The sequence below is a fragment of the Lonchura striata genome, chromosome 3 (genome assembly GCF_050655825.1).
Source record: "Lonchura striata isolate lonStrDom1 chromosome 3, ASM5065582v1, whole genome shotgun sequence".
Lineage (NCBI taxonomy): Eukaryota > Metazoa > Chordata > Aves > Passeriformes > Estrildidae > Lonchura > Lonchura striata.
In genome coordinates, this window is record NC_140705.1 from 10,271,046 (window position 1) to 10,287,487 (window position 16,442).

Here is a 16,442-nt window from a genome sequence, read left to right on the forward strand (position 1 = left end):
AGGACTTTGAAAGCAGATGTCTGTTAGAGCATAGATCTGCTAAAGGCTTGGTGTCACGTGGGCTTGTTCATTTTGCATGGCTTGACAAAGGTTTTTTGATAATGGATGTGTAAAAACATGAATAATTTTCTCAGTTCCAAACAGGTTCTTTAGTCCAGGATTGTCCAGACTAAAGAACTATAATAGGAATAGGCTCTTTTCCTAATGAGTTAAAATGAAATTACAGTTTGTGCTCACTCCACATTTTTTTTCTGGGGATTTCAAGGTGTCTGCTGTGCGCTTATGCCTATATACATCTCTGCTAATCATACAGCAGAAATCATAGTGGTTATATGTAATAACCACTATATGAAAGCAGATCATGGAATTAAAACATTTGGAAGTATATTCATTATATGTGATAAAATGATCAAAATAACCTTTAGGTTTATAATATTAGAGTAATTTAGAAGCTAAGATAGGGGTTTGGATATTGGAGAGACATAGCTGGATTAGGAAATTTAGCTGGATATGTGTGAGTTAGTGCACTGTCTGCAGTAAGGCTTTTAAAGTGCTCTCAGGTACTCTATTGAAGGGTAAGAGAACATTTTCAATAGAAAAATATACAGAAACCTTGAGACCACTTTATCTATCTTTTGGATTATATAGAGTTAAATATCAAGAGTTTAGATTTTTGACTCTTGGTTTATCAAGGGTCTTTAAAGGCTAGAGGTGCTGAGGTCACCAGTTTCTCTCCAGTAAATGGGTCCATATTTCCTTCTTCATGTAAGTTGACCTGTTGTCATCAGTGGTGCCAGCTCCACATGCAGAACCCCACAGGGATTAACCCTAAGGTCATGCAGGTGTTAAAGGCTTTGCTAACCCAGGAAAGGGAGCTCCAAGTCTCATTTGAAGCACCAGAAGTCTTTGGTGCAGTCCTGCAGTCTGTGCATGAACCCTGGATCGTGCTGGCATGGGCATTTACAGGGTAGTGAGATGTGATCTAGGAAGAAGCCCTAACCCTGATGACTGCTGGCTGCTGTTCCCTGGCAGGGGAGAAAGAGCAGCATCATCATTAAGGTATATGAAGGTGGAGTTGGTGTCAGCAGTGGTCTCCTCCTCACCAGAGCTTCAGAAAATGCTTTGCTATTCTGAAGGCTGGAGTCATGAAACACTTGAGGAGTCCTTTGGAACAAAACTGTTGGAGATAACAGTCATTTTTTAAAATATTCATATGCCTGCACTGATTTCTCTAGCAGTCTTGAATGACCAACATCCAAGAGGTTTGCTTTCTTTTTTCTTGGAGGTCCAGCTCTTCTCTTTCTCTCCCTTCACTGCTGTGGACCCCCAGCAGAACCCTGGAGGCCCTGAGCCTCCTCTCCAGGGAGGGATGCCCAAGGCTGCTGTGGCACCATCCTTCTCACACTGGCCTTCTTGTTTTCCACTTCAGTGCCCCATCCCAGGAGCTGCGTTTCACTGCCACCATGTCTGTAAATAATTTCAGTTGGAAATAGTCTGATGGGTTTAGATCAGGCTTTGTTCTGTTTTCTCTCCTGAACAACTCTTCCTTGTAATGAAAAATAATGATGATCCTGTTGTAACGATGATCCTGTGGTAATGTTTATTCCCGAGAAGACCCCGGCAGAGCATCTCTGGGTAGCTCAGCAGCTGAGCCAGCCTTTGACTGGGACGAGAAGGGAGCGGTGTGGCCACTCACAGAGGACACTGGTGGTGGTGGAAAAGGTGCTTTCTTTGCCAAGGCAGAGTGTGGGACTGTGCTGAAGGGCTCAGGAGCCCTACGGGCAGAATTGGCACCCTCCAGGTCAGAAGACGATGTTTTCTCCAATGTAGGTGAGTGCTGACATTCAAATATTGCTGAGGGGAAGCTTCACAAATTGCTGTGTCCTCATCAAAGTGCAGCCCCACCAATATTCATCCTGCATACATAGTGTTGTCCACCCCCCCTTGGACCCTGCTAGGTGTCATTTATTTCCCAGCAATGTGAAAAGAGGATTCTTTATGGCAGAAATTCCTTGTGTTGTAGACTACCTGCTGGGTGCAAGCTGTTTTCTACCCACAGGTACTATTTGTGTCTTTTACAACCAAAGTCTTGCCTTCTGAGGATGCTCACACCTGGCCAGAGTTAGGCTGCAGGGTATATCTGTGTGTTTCAAAAAAGGAAAAGGCAGGGTATTCCTAAATCAAAAGCATTTGATTTTGACTACATTCTCAGTGATTGATTGAGCATGGTGGCTGAATTTAATAAGGCCGCATGATGACTCACCTTCAGTAGCATTAATCCAGTACTCTGATGATTCAGAAAATGCTCTTAGGTTGCCCTCATGTGAGTTACCTTCTCTGCTAGAGTCCTTTTCTTGCAAACTACAGGGTTGATGGGGGAGGGCATTAGTACCATTTTTACTCTAATGCTTTCAAAAGGCCATTTCCAATACATGATGACAACTTTGCCAGCAGTGCATAAAGGGTATCAGTTCAGATGAGTGAAGAATTTAAGTCCAGAGAAGTGCCACGCTGGTGTGACATGCACATTAAAAGTCTGAGAAGGTATACATGGTGATGGGGCTGGACTCTCTCTGTCCATAAAGGTGATTTCTCCTTGCTTGATGCTTGTCCAGCAACAGCAGTGGATGTAGGCCTGGAATTAAGAGAACATGGAAGGGATGTAATAAGCTTGGGAGCATGAGGTAACATGACATCAGATTTTGGGTTACTGTTTGTTTGCATTTTAAATTCAGGAACATGGGATATTGCAGATGTAAAATCCTGTCCTGTGACCTTTGGGACATTGTCAGATCTCTCCAGGGATTTAGGTGAGTGGCCTCTCGTTGTACTTCTGTCTGAATTCTTATGTCACTTTCTTAGCTGCTTGGCTGAAAAGGGCTGTCACTGATCACACATGGGTCTTCTCCCCTGGAGCCACATCTCATTAGTCACTCTCCCTTGCAGAACTTGCTTGCATCTGCAATCCAGCACATCAGAGTTTTAGGGAGCGACATCAGAACCTTTTATTGAGCACTTTCCAAACTCGTGTGCTCATCTTGGAATAAATTAAAAAAAAAAAAATACTGCCTCCCCTGCAGGTTCTTTCTGTTAGGTTGACTCACACAGAATGTTTCTGTTGTGCTCTGATAACCAACAAATTCAGAGAATTTCAGACCAAGGGAGGGAGTGAATGTCCAGCTTGGACAGGCTGTGTTAGAGGCTGCCTAGCCAGCAGCTTCTCATCCAGCACAGTGAGGGATTTCCTGCCGGAGCCTCTCCATGTGTGGCCTTGAGAAGGATGGAGCATCTCCTCGTTTTGCACTGAGCTAAGCCTCATTTCTGGCTTTCACTTTGCATCTTTGCACCTGTCAGTTTTCACTGATTGACTGCAAGCACCCCTGGTTCATACATTCCCTGCCTAACAGAAACTCATATTTGACTGAAAGTTTAGCTGTATGATTAATGCAGAGTCTGGTCCTGAATCTGTTAGAGATGCTAAAGACAAGCATAGATACATATAGATATCTGTGCACAAAACAGAGCATGTGATGTTAATCAGAATGCTGAAATCAGCTTCTGAAGCCAGATAAGGCAATTAATATAACACATGCCATATTTAACCATCTGTCTTCCAACACTTTGTCAGGGGATTCAAGCTGTTCCTAATGTATAAGTACTCAACAAGGAGAAATACTTTTTAATATCTGCATTTATGCAGCAAAAACCCCAAACTGATACACAACACAAACCTCAGAGTGCATTAGGTGAAAGGAAGAAAGGAAAAGTCAGAGATGTGGAAAAGCTGTGATTTATGAAAGATGTGAAGAATACCCTAAGTCTGTTATGTACAGGTCTTAGAAAGGGGCTAAGGGGAGTCATTCAGGGAGGCATGTGAATCCTACTGTTGCTTTAGTTACTGAAAGTAATCATCAAAGGAACTTTTTCCTCCAGCAGTTCTCTTACCTGTGCTCTTTCATGGAGCAATTAATTTGGTAATTATGGATTTCTGTTAGCTTGAGCAGAAGCCTTCTCACTGAAGGTGGTGGGAGTTGGAGCTGGATACTCTGGATGCGGCTTTTGCTCTGCAGGAACTGCAGCTCTCTCCTTAGGTCCCCCAACAGAGATGTGCCAGCAGTTTACTTTTAGGAATGTTGTTAGTTTAGCCATTCCTGAGTGAGTTGCTTTTAATAACTTATGCATGTAGTGTCCTCGTCCGGCCTTTGTTAATAAACCCACAGTGATGAGAAGCGTAGATTAATGTGTGGCTTAAATTACATAACATCCAGGCATTGTGACATAGTGAGCAGACAGAGGCATGATTAATTGGTTTTAATAATGTGAATATACCTATGTCATTAGCTTTTAAGTTTGGGATTTGGGATTTTTTTGATTTAATTTTGTAATGAAGATGCTTTCCTGTGTGCAGATAATGTGAAGAGTAAATCATCTGAGGACAGTCCTTCCAGATGCTGTTGGCATGGCAGCTCGACTTTCCTCCCAGCAGATGATGCGTGGCAGGGGCAGGGTACGTCTCTTTGCCCTTTTTCTGTAGACAGACAAGTGCACCAATTCAGGAACTCTCTTCAGTCCATTCCCTAAGCCTCAGACATCAGGATCCACTTCATATGGCTCATTTGCTGGTCAGGGAGAAATCCCGTGTGGGTCTGGTTTTGAGCAGGTGCCCAGAGCTGCTGTGAGCTCAGTCTTCAGGGCAGCAGTTGTCCATGTGGAATCCTTGAGAAGGGCAAGAAAGTACATTTTATTTGTTTTCCCTCAGAAGAAAAACAAATAATGCAGTAGGTACAGTCTGTTTTTGTGCTTACATAGTGGTGCAGAGTGTAACTAGAGCTCTGGGCAGCAGCAGCAGCTGTAGGGGGCTGTCTGCAGGCTCTCCAGCAGTGCACTGCTATCAGCTGCGGGCAGATAAGCACAGAACAGGGCAAGCACAGGGCAAGCACAGGGCAATCCCTCCCCACAGCCTGCAGAGAGCGGGGCAGGGACTTCCTGAGCCACAGGCAGCAGCATGGGCTCTGCGTTTCAAAAAGCCCCATGTGTTAGCAGTCAACTCAGATTACTGAATTTATGAAACAAGTTCAAAGCTGTTTGGTTTTCATAACTGAAGCATTGTGTTTGCCTCCCTCCCTCCCATGGCTGTGTGGGAAGGTGGAGCTGAGTGAGCCTTTTCCAGGCAGCTGCAGCCGGAGATCAGTGGGGTGGCTGGGGGAGAGCCATGGGAGGACAGGGTGCTTTTCAAGCTCCATGTACCTTTGCCAAAACTTTAAATTTCCTTGGAAATGCCCTGAATCCAGATGCAGAATACAACTCCAGTGCATTGTGGCAGTCAGGATTTCAGTCTTTTTTGACTGGTTATGGGTGTTTTTTAGTTTTAAAAGAAAGACAAGCATGGGTCCTGAGTTGCTGGAATAATTTGGCATGAACAGTGTGGGTATTAGATGACCTTTTCTCCTGACCTTTTGGTCAGGATCAAGTGAAGTATTTATATATACCCCTGTTGTTGAGAAGCCTTTCTCTGCTCTTGCAGGAATGATGGCTGATGAGCTGAGCAAACCTCTCTGTGCTCTAGCTGCTCTGATTGCTTAACTGCAGGAGAACCCAGAGAGGTGGAATGCATTAAGGAGAAAAGATTGTGGTTGTCTTGCTTCTCTGCCCAGCAGTAACTGAAGCTCTGCAGCAGATGCATTATTTTGGCCATGATTTTATAAATAAAACAGTTTGCTTTAAAAAGAATAAAAACAAAACCTCCAACCCTGAGCCTTCCCTTCCCTTGGTGCTCTGTTTCTTTACTCCTGCGTTGCTGCAAAGCGTGCCTGGCTCTTTCCAACTTTGGAGCGCTGTCGTGCCCACGTGGGATGGAGGGAGGCAGTGTGGGCAGCTCTTCAGCAGCATTCCCTTGCACTACATTTAGCACATGTCAGACTTGGCACACTCTGGCCTTGATCTGCACTTGCAAAGCTAAGCTTTTGGAGCTCCATATCTGTCTGAGAGTAGAATGATAGGAGCAAATTCAGCAGCTTGCTTCTGCAAACATCAGAGCAGAAGATTTTAGAGGATTCAGTCTGTCTTACAGCTTGCTGTTTTGTCCTGGTATTTTTTTTCCTTTGAATCATCAGCCTTGCTATTGATGCAGGGGAGGGGTGTGTCAAGAACATGTATTCCTTGAATTTAGATGAGGTAATGGTTGGCATTAAGGTTGGCGCTGCAAGCAAAATGAGCTCTTAGACAGTTAAACATGGCCTGTTAGCTCTTGCAGACCTGGAAACTAAAAAAAAAAAAAAAAAAAAAAAAAAGCCATTCATAGCCTAAACATGACCTGGGGTCATTTTATTGAATCCAGAGCAGTACATGTAATGAGTCTCTGTGTTCTGTGCTGGGCTGGTACAGCCAAAGGAGCTGGATGCTGGACTCCTGCCTCTGGTCTGGCTGGTGGAGCTGCCTTGGCCTGCTCCCTGCTCCACATCGGGTTATCTTTTTCTGAAGTACCAGCAATAATAACACCCTCACTTACAAAAGGCTTGAGATTTAAGTGTTGGCACAACTGAAAGTATATATACACAGAGGGAGAGAGGGAGTTAGTGGTAAAGGGAACTGGGCGGTCACTTTTGGAATATTTAAAAGACTCTCAATCAGGCTGGTTTCCAAACAAGACACTCCTGTTTGTTTGTGATTCCTGTCACATTCATTAATGATACACGCTTGCCAGTGATTAATTCTCAGTTATTGTCATATCTGGAGTCCTGTGTCTATTTCTGGGCGTCCAGTACAAGACAGTCAGTGTTTGACTGGAGAAGGTCCAGCCATGCCAGTGTATGAACACCTGATGGAGTCATGACCTGGAGAGTGGGGAACAGGCAAATGGGTAAGAATTGAATTTCCACTTACCCATAACTGAAAGCTTTTTTGTATGGGGACAGTGGTCAGGCAGCAGACCAGTTTGCCCAGAGAGGTTGCAGACTTTCCACCCTTCAAAATATTCAATACTTTGCTGCATTCCTGTGAAACCTGCTGTAGCTGAGCCCTCTGAGAGACATGAGATAGGACTAGACAATCTCCAGAGGCCACTTCCAACTTCATTGATTCCGAAATTCTCATTCTGTTGTCAGTCATTTTCTCTGCATATTCAAACGCTAAGCCCTTGTTAGGCTGGGGGCATTCAGTGTCTTGGAGTTGAAGCCACATGGTCAGCACTGATGGCTGCAGTCCCAGCAGTCCCACCAGCAGGATGAGGTGGCCAGGACGCTGCCATGAGGGAAGAGGGTCCCAAAGTGGGAAGCTTTGTTCATCATCTTTTTTCCCTACTCATCATTAGTGTTTGCATAGTTTTAATTCCTTTAACAAAGAGAAAGAAAGGGAGCTGAACCTCTTCTGGTCCTGACATAATTCATGTCATTTTTGAGCCCAGGAAGTGCTCTGCTTGCACCAGGTGCCTTTCTTGCTTCTTCTACAGGGTTTTTCCTGATCCTCCTGCCTCTGCCTTGGAAGCTTTACTTTTCTGTGCTTCCTAATAATCCCTTTGTGTATCTATGCCACACATCTGCCACTGCCCCTTTGGTGACATTTATGTACTTGAGCTTTGCTGTCCCACAGAATGCATTGCAAGCTGTGGCTGGTTTTGCAGTTGCAAAACATGTAACCCACACAGTGAGGGCTGGGCTGGTTTAGAGCATTTGTTTCTGGTTCCAAGGCAAGGGAATACTAATTTTATCCCATGCATCTGTTTCCAAGTGCAGTGGACCTGTGCTTTGGCAACAGCGCAGTGCAATCTCAGAAAATCCACATTCTGCTTTGCAAATGCAACAGCTCATGACCACGAGAATAATTTTTTATCTGCGTCTTGGCATTCTCCCAATGAATCCTTCTTGATTGCCAAAGCAAAATTTCCCCATAACCTTAAGAAAAGTTCTGCGTCTCCTGACTCCCAGTCTTCCTTCTGTCCCAGAGTTACAATCAGTTGTAATTCCTTTGTTTTCTGGGAATCAGTAGCTTTATTCCACTAAAAGAAATCTTCAGTCTGAGGTTTATTTGATATTTTGCCTCTGCTGAATTATGCTGAAGGAAGGTGCCAAATAAAGGATTCTTCCACCCAGCTATTGACCTGTAACACAGAAATTCAAGCTTTAGACTGGAAATTATCTACCCATTTCAACTGAATGTATTACACTTAGTCTACGAGTGATGTCTTGGCCAGGATTTGGGTTAGGATTGTGTTCATAACACAGTAAACTGCCCTTTGCAAAGAGATGGGTTTTCTACAGCAGCCACAGAAAAGCTTGCTGCCATGGACAATATGCAGCCTACTGAGGGGTTTGCCCTCTCAGATAAACCTCCCTTAAGTTTCTGCTGCCCATATTTTGCAACAGCATGCCAAGAGAGATGCTGGTAGATTAGAATCCAAATGTACAACTCCAGATTAGAAAATTTTTAATCCCCTTCTTGGTGATACAGGCTGAGTTTCACTGCAGTACTTTCCGGTTTAATTTTCCAGGCCAAATAATCAGGTTCAGCCTGTACAGTACTGTACTCCACCCTATCTATCAGCAGGCACAGAGAAGTTTCTGACTGTCCCTTTTGGCCAGATCCTGCTGCTGTGGGGCCCTGTTTGCCTGCTCCCAACACCCCCCAGGGCTCAGCCATCTGCTCCCTGTCCGCTCCTCCTTACACAGGAGAGAGACTGAGACAAAGGACCTTCAGGTAATTGGGGACATTCAGGGGACATGCAGGTAATTGGTGCTGGGATGGACTTTCTGCCTGCAGAGGTGCTTGCAGCCTCCCTGATTTCTGAAGGCACCTTCAATGTTGTGCTTTTCATGATCTAAAAGTGTTTTCATTACATGGGGTACATGGAAACCACCTTGGCCTTGAAATGCACCCTGCAAATGTTTGCTGCCAACACAAGAGTACAACTTTGTCTGGGTGCAGTTTGCTGGAGGACTGAGGTGTGTTGCAAGCAAGAACTTAGCTGGAAAATGACATTCAACAGCATTGCTTTTGTAAAAATAAACAGCAGGAATTGCCAAGACGTTGGTCTGTGTTGGTGCTGAGAGAGATATCACCTCTGTTGGGGCTAAACCCACATGGGGAGCAGGGGACATGCTGCTGCACGGCACATTCCTTTTAGTATTTATGTTCACAGAAATTACTGATCAGTTTTAGCCTGTGAGATAATTGATGACCCAAGGAGAATCAGATTTAAAAATATAGGGAGTATTCAAAGTTTAAAGACACTGTGGGAGATGTCACTGAAGGGAAATATGCTACACAAAGGAAGAGATTTTAAGTCAGAGCTTTGAGATAAGTACATTTAATCAGAGCTTTGGGATAAATACATTTAATCTGATTTCCCCATCAAATCCAGCAAATTTTAAACAATCTTATATTGCCCTTAATTTTAGAGTGAGTTGATTTTGAACACCCCTGGGACATAATACTTTGGGAAGAGTATTTCTGAGATGAGGCAGAGTCACCACTGTCTGGCACTTTCATGCCCACGTGTGACAAGAGTGAAGCATTAACATAGGCCCATCGCAGGCAGTTTGCCATCAAAACTATTTTCATGTTTAGAAGTATATACATGAATGCACTTTTTGAGATACCAGAAGTTAAAAAGGTGAAAACAACAGTTGTGGCTTTCCATGTGTTAAGTTATGGTCTGTTTTGCTTGCACACCCATGCGAATATACATCAGCAGAGCTGCTGCCTTGAAGCTCAGGATGCTGAATTCTGTTTTGGACTGGAATTTTATTGAGGAATGCATTCAAAATTACTTATTCCTTTCCTTTTTGAAGAATGAAAGACATATTGTCTATATAGAGGGCATGGATTTTAAACTGAGAAGCTTGAAAAATGTTTATAATCATGTTTATAACATTTGGCAGCAAACTGGTCGGAGCAACTTTTTGGAGGCAGTTTTCTTTTATCATTCCCAGCATGCTTTTGGTTTTGTCCCTGCTTCAAGTAAAAGTTTTTACCATCCGGTTTGGGATTTTTTTTTTTTTTAAGAAAAGTAATCAACTAAGAATTATTATTATGTTTCTAAACGTATATTGTGTTTTTAAGCCATTCTTCCTGTTAGGATAAGACTTAAGATTGTTACATTCAAATTGCTAAAAAATAATCAAATAGTCCTTTCAACATTTTATGCTGATTTATCTGCTTTTTTGCACCTCATTCAGTTTGGGTGAAGGAATTAAACTGGTCTGTTTTGCCTTGTTGACTGACGATAGTTTGCCAGTGCTTTGTGGAGAGGCAGCTGAGGGCTTGCAGCCAGATTTTCAAAGGTACCAGATGCTGAAATATAGAGAAACTTAAAAGATTTTGAAAAGTTTTTTGCCCAGTTCCCATGAAATTATCAGAATTGATGCAGAGTAAATGTTCCCTATTTCATGCCAATTTAGAGTTGTATCTTAAGGAGGTTTGGAAATCAGTGCTGGGATGGTGCTTTTCTGGCTTACAATCAAGAAAAGAAAACAGAAAAGGAAGATGAAGTTGAGAATGTACTTGGTTCTATTTTTTGTAGAGAAAGAAGACACCAATGAGAGCAATAATGAATGCACAAATCCTTTGTTAATATTACTCTTCCATATGAATAACCACCCAGAGGATGGTGTGTTGCAGTGAATGGAAGAGCCTGCTGTGTCTGCCAGTGTTTCTGGATATGCCTCAATCCTTCTTCATAAAATTAAAAGGAAATATTTGACAAGCCACACTATTAGTTTTGTAAAGCTTGTTTCCTTGAAGTGCAGGCTAGAAGACATTTAGGTTTTGTATGTGCCTTTCTGCCCTTCTTATTCTCCTGTCCTGAAGTGTGCTGTGAATTGTCAGTCAATGTATATGTCTTTTATACATTTTTCAAATAAATTTTTAAATGTTTTAATACATTTAAGACATGCATACATGCACATCCAAATATCACATAAGCAAGTAAGAAGACATCAGGTAATTTTGCAGCATTTGTGCTACTCATGTGAGGCTGGGAAGTAGTATGGATTTGAACATATCTCATTTGTGTGCTTGCCCTAATAGGTGACCCTTCTGTGATTGACCTGGACTCTGACTGGAAAGCCCCCACAGAGGAGTGGGGAAACTGGACTGGAGACGAGGAGCCTCAGACAAGGGATGAGAAGAAGGTGAGGCAGTGCTGTTGATGGCCAAAGGAGACCTGGTCCACTGGGGTCAGACTCATCCACGCTGGGATATTCAGTCCAGCCCTGGAGCCAGGCTCCTTCAGCTGTGGGGGATTTCTCATGCTGGGAGGAAGTGCTTGGCACGGTCCCTGCCTCACCTGAGACAGCTGGAGCTGGGGGAACACACTTGCAGGAGGCATGAGATGGGCTAGGGAGAGCTGGCTGGTTCTGGGAGTTCATCATCCCCCTGGTGTCACTGTCCTAAGCAGCAAACCGTGGGTGTTTGCACCCTATTGCTGCTGACCTTCTCAAATACCCAGGCCTTACAAGAGGTTTGGAGTCCAGAGCTGGCACGGCCTTCACAGCATCTCAGGCAGCCAGGACATATTTATTTAAGTTTGCTGATAAGAGGGTTTGGTGACAGTGATACAGTGGTATCTTGGGTGGAGATGTAGAAGCAGAAGTCTTGCTGTTTAAATGGTTTCTAGAAGCCCAGGGAAGTAAGTGTTCCCTTTGGGCAGCAGTGGGAAGAGCAGGCTGAGCTTTTTGCAAAGATACGTGTTCAGCTGAGGTGTGTACCCATTCCAGAGAGACAGGCCTGCTTGTACACTGTCAGCACACACTCCTGAAGGTAATCAGTTTTCCTGAAAAATACAAAATTAGCTGTCCCATGACTCCTCTTAAAAAAATCTGTGACAATTTCAGGATTTGCCAAAAGGCAAGGCAGGCATTCGTTTCTGTCTTTCTGGATCTGAAAGCAAAACACAACGGAAGAAGAAGAAAATGGAAGTGAAGGAAGCAAAGGGTGGAGCTGGACTGAGGCATGTGAGTATTTTGTATTCCAACAGTAGTGTTTGGTTTTCCATTAGCAGATGGGGGAATTCTTCTCTGTTAGGATGACCTAAGGGGGACTTTTCTTCCTCTCTGTCTTCTGTCTTTCTCTTCTCTTTTCTCCCTGTCTTCCCATAAAAAGAAGTTATGAGGATGGTGAACAGTGGAGTTTTGCAACATGGTATTCCCTAACATATTTTCAAAATACTTTGCTTTTGCAGTACAGAATGGTGTGCACTAAACTTGGAATGCATCTGCATAAACATTTTTTCATCCATGATTAAAACCAGATGCACTCCAAATTTAGTGTACAATTGGCCTGTGTTTCATCTGTAGCTGAAGGTCACCCAGAGATATCAACAGTAATGAAAAGGTGGTTCCCAAAAGTCAGTGGAGATAAAACAAGGCCACTGTTCTAGCACTAAAAAGCTTATTGAGAGAAAAATGTCTCAGAGTGCAACAGAGAAAGGCTGTGGAGAATGTCGGTTCATTTGGGATGGGAAGTGCACAGGAACAATGTTGACTGACTTTTGGACCAGTGCTTGCATTTGTCTTCCCCTCACACCCACTGTGGTCTTTCATGATCCTTGAGATGATTTTGCTCCCAGATCTCCTGATGCTTTCATTTTAAGGGAAAGGTTGTAACTACCTCACTGACCACAATCCACATAATCATTAGGACATCCTATCAGTTCCCAGAGTGCTGCCATACTGTTTTATGTCCTTTTTGGACATAAAAAATGAAATTACATATGAAGCCAGATCCACAAAGTTGCTCATCACACTCGTTGTGCTCCCTCCACAGTTTCTGTGGACTCTAGTAATTTAGCAGTCACTGGGCACATCTTACTCTTCAGTGTCACTACACAATGACAGTACTTCCATCTTAGTATATCTTGCTGCTCTTCTGTTCACTGGGGAAAGCAAGGGGAGAAATAACACTGAAAGACAATTTCAACACTTTAATCCCCTCTAAAACAAATAAATAAGAGGTAGGTAGATAACATGGCAAACTATTCTAATCATGTAAAAAATAATTTGTCTTGCAGTTTCTTTAAAAGCCCCACAATAATGACATTTTGTCTCATATTTTGTACTTGCATATGCTTCGTTTAACTCATATGCTTAGTGAAGCATATTGTTTCAATTAAGCCCCAGCAAGGTTTGCAAACAAGAATGGAAGAAGGCCCCAGGGACTTGACATCTACAAAAGATAGCAGTGATGCAGTCAGTGCTTCCTTCGAAAAATCCTTGGACATTGTTAATAATTCACCCAATAATGGTAAGTGATTGTTTTTGCACATCTGATGAATTTTCAGAATAACGTGTAATCTAAGAAGTGTTCACAAATGCATTTTTAATTTAACATGTGAAATGCTTCTCCTTTAGCTGCATATTTTAATTCTTTGAGAGGCTCTGTATTACTCAGAGGCTATTCTGACAAATACCTGTTCCTGTTCCTCTCAGAGTAACTGAGCAAAAAAAAAAAAAAAGCTACTATTGCATATAGTGACCGTAATTTTTGCACAGCTCTTTTCAACATGAAACAGAAGCAAATATGAGTGAGTTAGAGCCCATTAAAAACCTTGAGTCCTCCCCATGATTTTGAATTACCCTTGAAAATAGGTGGCCCTTGTAAAACATACCTAAGAACCCTTAAATCCTCTTCATCAGGCAAAAAGCCAACAGTTCTCAGGGATACAATTGCGTGTGGAAGGTTTGTGCATTGTCCCTGTTGTTTGTGTGCCAGGTGTACCTGGAAAAAAGGAGAGGAGGAAGAGGAAGAAAATGAAGAAAGAGACTTGAGGGAGCTGTGTAGCTGCCAGAGTGCCAACCTGATGGGGCAGACATGCCAAGGAGCTGCAAGGATTCTGCTTTCTGCGATGCCGCTGAGCCCCAGGCAAAGAGAGGCTCCGGAGACCTCCCAGCGAGAGGAAGAGAAGAGGAGCAGCGAGCCAGAGAGCGTGAGTGTGTGAGAGCAGAGAGAGGGAGCAGGCTGTGCACAGGAGGTGCTTTTCAAAGAGTGGCTGTTCATTGCAAGCTGCTGCCCTTGATCAGAAGATGTTGAATGGGGTTTGACTGGTTGCATTAAGTCCTTTCAGTTTTTTGCTGTCACGTTGTTTGTCAACTTGTAGTGTTCTATGCCATTGTAGAAATAGTCAGGCTGTACCTGACTGTGGTTGTACTTTGGTCCCATGGAGGATCCACCAGCTAGTCTGGTCTCCTCTGGCACTTTTGCAGAGGCGCTCATCGACAGGCTAGTAATGTACAGAAGGAAGCACTCTTCAGAAAAAAAGGGAGAATAACATGGATTATTCTCCAACCTCCTAACTCTTTTAAATCCTTGGTGGCTGCTATTGTCAGACCTTTGCCTTTTATCTTGCCATATTTTTACTTTTTACCCCACATCAGACTAGTTTGTTCCTCAGGGAACATCTAAACTAGTTTGCTCCTCAAGGCACATTCTAAAGGAGGTTTTTAGCTTGTTTGGAAAGATGGTCTAAACCCATTTTTCCCCTTGGATTTCATGGTGGGCTAAAGTTTAAAGTCTGTGTGTCCAAAGCATGTTGCATTTGTACTTATAGTAGATTGAGGTAACTTTTAAAAATAATTTTTCTTAATATAATGTTTGGAAGTTTTTTTATCATTTTGTCACTTGAATATTCTACTATAAACTAAATTTGTGAATGAAATTTTTAAGTCAGCTTAGTATTTATTGAAGAGTGTGTAGTTTTCCTTGTCAGAGGGCTCATAGTATGGAGGAGAATGTGTTACAATAGAATACTGTGGTTTATAAATAATGCTGAACTGACACCACTAAAAGCAGAAGCCCTTTATCCCCAGAGTAGCTGCAGCTTTGGTGGTAGCTGGGGGGCCTTCCACAGCTGGTAGATGGTCCTGAGACTGTGCCAGACCCATCCCAGAAGTGCTGCCTCGAAGGATGAGGTAGTTTTTCTCAAATCTCCATCTGCATTTGACTCTGTGCCTTTGCAGATGGTGGGGGACATGCATGTTAAATGTGTGCACATTTGTAGGCTTTGGGCTTATGCTGTGAAACTCTTCACTAGGACAGTGAATAACCAGGGATGTCTGTGGCATTACACTGCCACAGCTGCACTCCTGTTTGCATCATGAAGCCAGAGGAGAGCTCTGTGCTTCTGCCATTGCATCCCTGATCCCCAGTCCCAGCTTGTCTAAGCTTTACTTGCAGCTCAAGACTTTTCCCTGATGGCCTTCATCTGTTGCATAGCTGCCACATCAGCTGTACCCTTCAGAGAAGCAATTAACTGCAGCAATGTATTTGTATTTAGAGTTTAGCTACTATATGTTGAAGGGCAGTTCTCTTGTGCTGTGATTTTTGGGGTAGTTAGCTGTACTGTGTGCCCTGAAATTTAGCACAGTAGGGCTGTTTCAGACAGGCAGGAGAGGGGTAATCTTAACTGATGCCACTTAGCAGCCCACTGTCTAGGATCTGTACATCTTGGTGTTTGTGTCTCAGTGTAGGTGAAATATTAGCAGTTCATGAATGGACTGAACAGACCAAAGGGCTTTTATCAGGAAAATAACTGGTTTGGAATAGATGCATAACAAGAAAATACATGGCCTTGCTGGAGGAACACATACAGCAAGTTCAAGGATTTAGAAGATGTGGTAATGAGTATGTGGGTAATGAACAAAGTTCTGCTATCTCTAAAGCCAATGGAAAACATTCATTGACCTCATTGGGGCCAGGATGTTGTCCATGGCCTTTGCTTAGCATCGAAGATAACCTCTGTCATCCAAAAAAGAAAGAAAAAAAGAGATAAAGAAAAGCTCACAAGATTGGTGGACTACAGATTTCTTCTACTTTTTTCTCTATATCTGCTTGTAAACATTTTGATGTCTTTATAATTATGCTTTATTTCAACATTTTTCAGTATTTCAAATGTCACTGTTCTTATAATAAAAAATCAAAACTTTTGTCTGAAGCCCAACACTCATGAGCTATTTTATTTCATTTGTATGTGTGTAAGTAAGAGCATGTGTTTTTTGCTTGAACCATTCTATTTTCAAGCTTTTTCGAGTACTATAATTTTTTTTAAGAGATTCCCTTCATCTGAACTCTTCAATGTTTAGGAAATCCTCGTGACATTCTTTTGTTGTTGGGATGAAAGAACAATCCAGACTTACAAGCTGACAAGCTGACTGAGGTGCTGATGACAAGCAGCAGCAAATTATATTACTGTTTTTCTGTCAAATTCTTTAGTACCTTTCTTCCTGACTTCAGGGGTGTCTGAGGCCTGCATTTTCCTTCTGGCTTCACTGTTTCACCCCTGGGAAGTCACCACAGTAATAAAGAGATGGACTCAATAGTTTACAGCAGCACATTATTTAATACCACATTCTAATGTAGACAAAAAGAATATACCTCTACAACTAAATATTCTTGATCATAGGCTTTTCTAAATAATTGAAAAGCACCTTCCAGGGAAAATTAGGTGGCAATGT

General features: G+C 42.8%; 1 protein-coding gene across 1 annotated transcript in view; it reads left to right on the top strand.

Annotated features, from left to right (window-relative positions):
- Positions 1–15,928, top strand: part of LOC110467986 (uncharacterized) — a 30,663-nt gene extending 14,735 nt beyond the window's left edge. The window contains exons 5-11 of the mRNA XM_085574503.1: positions 1,615–1,830; positions 2,736–2,810; positions 4,409–4,507; positions 11,023–11,126; positions 11,829–11,948; positions 13,107–13,236; positions 13,705–15,928. Coding sequence (XP_085430629.1) covers positions 1,615–1,830; positions 2,736–2,810; positions 4,409–4,507; positions 11,023–11,126; positions 11,829–11,948; positions 13,107–13,236; positions 13,705–13,760 — 800 coding nt within the window. The 3' untranslated portion in view covers positions 13,761–15,928. The remainder of the gene's footprint in view (positions 1–1,614; positions 1,831–2,735; positions 2,811–4,408; positions 4,508–11,022; positions 11,127–11,828; positions 11,949–13,106; positions 13,237–13,704) is intronic.
- The last annotated feature ends 514 nt before the right edge of the window (positions 15,929–16,442 follow it).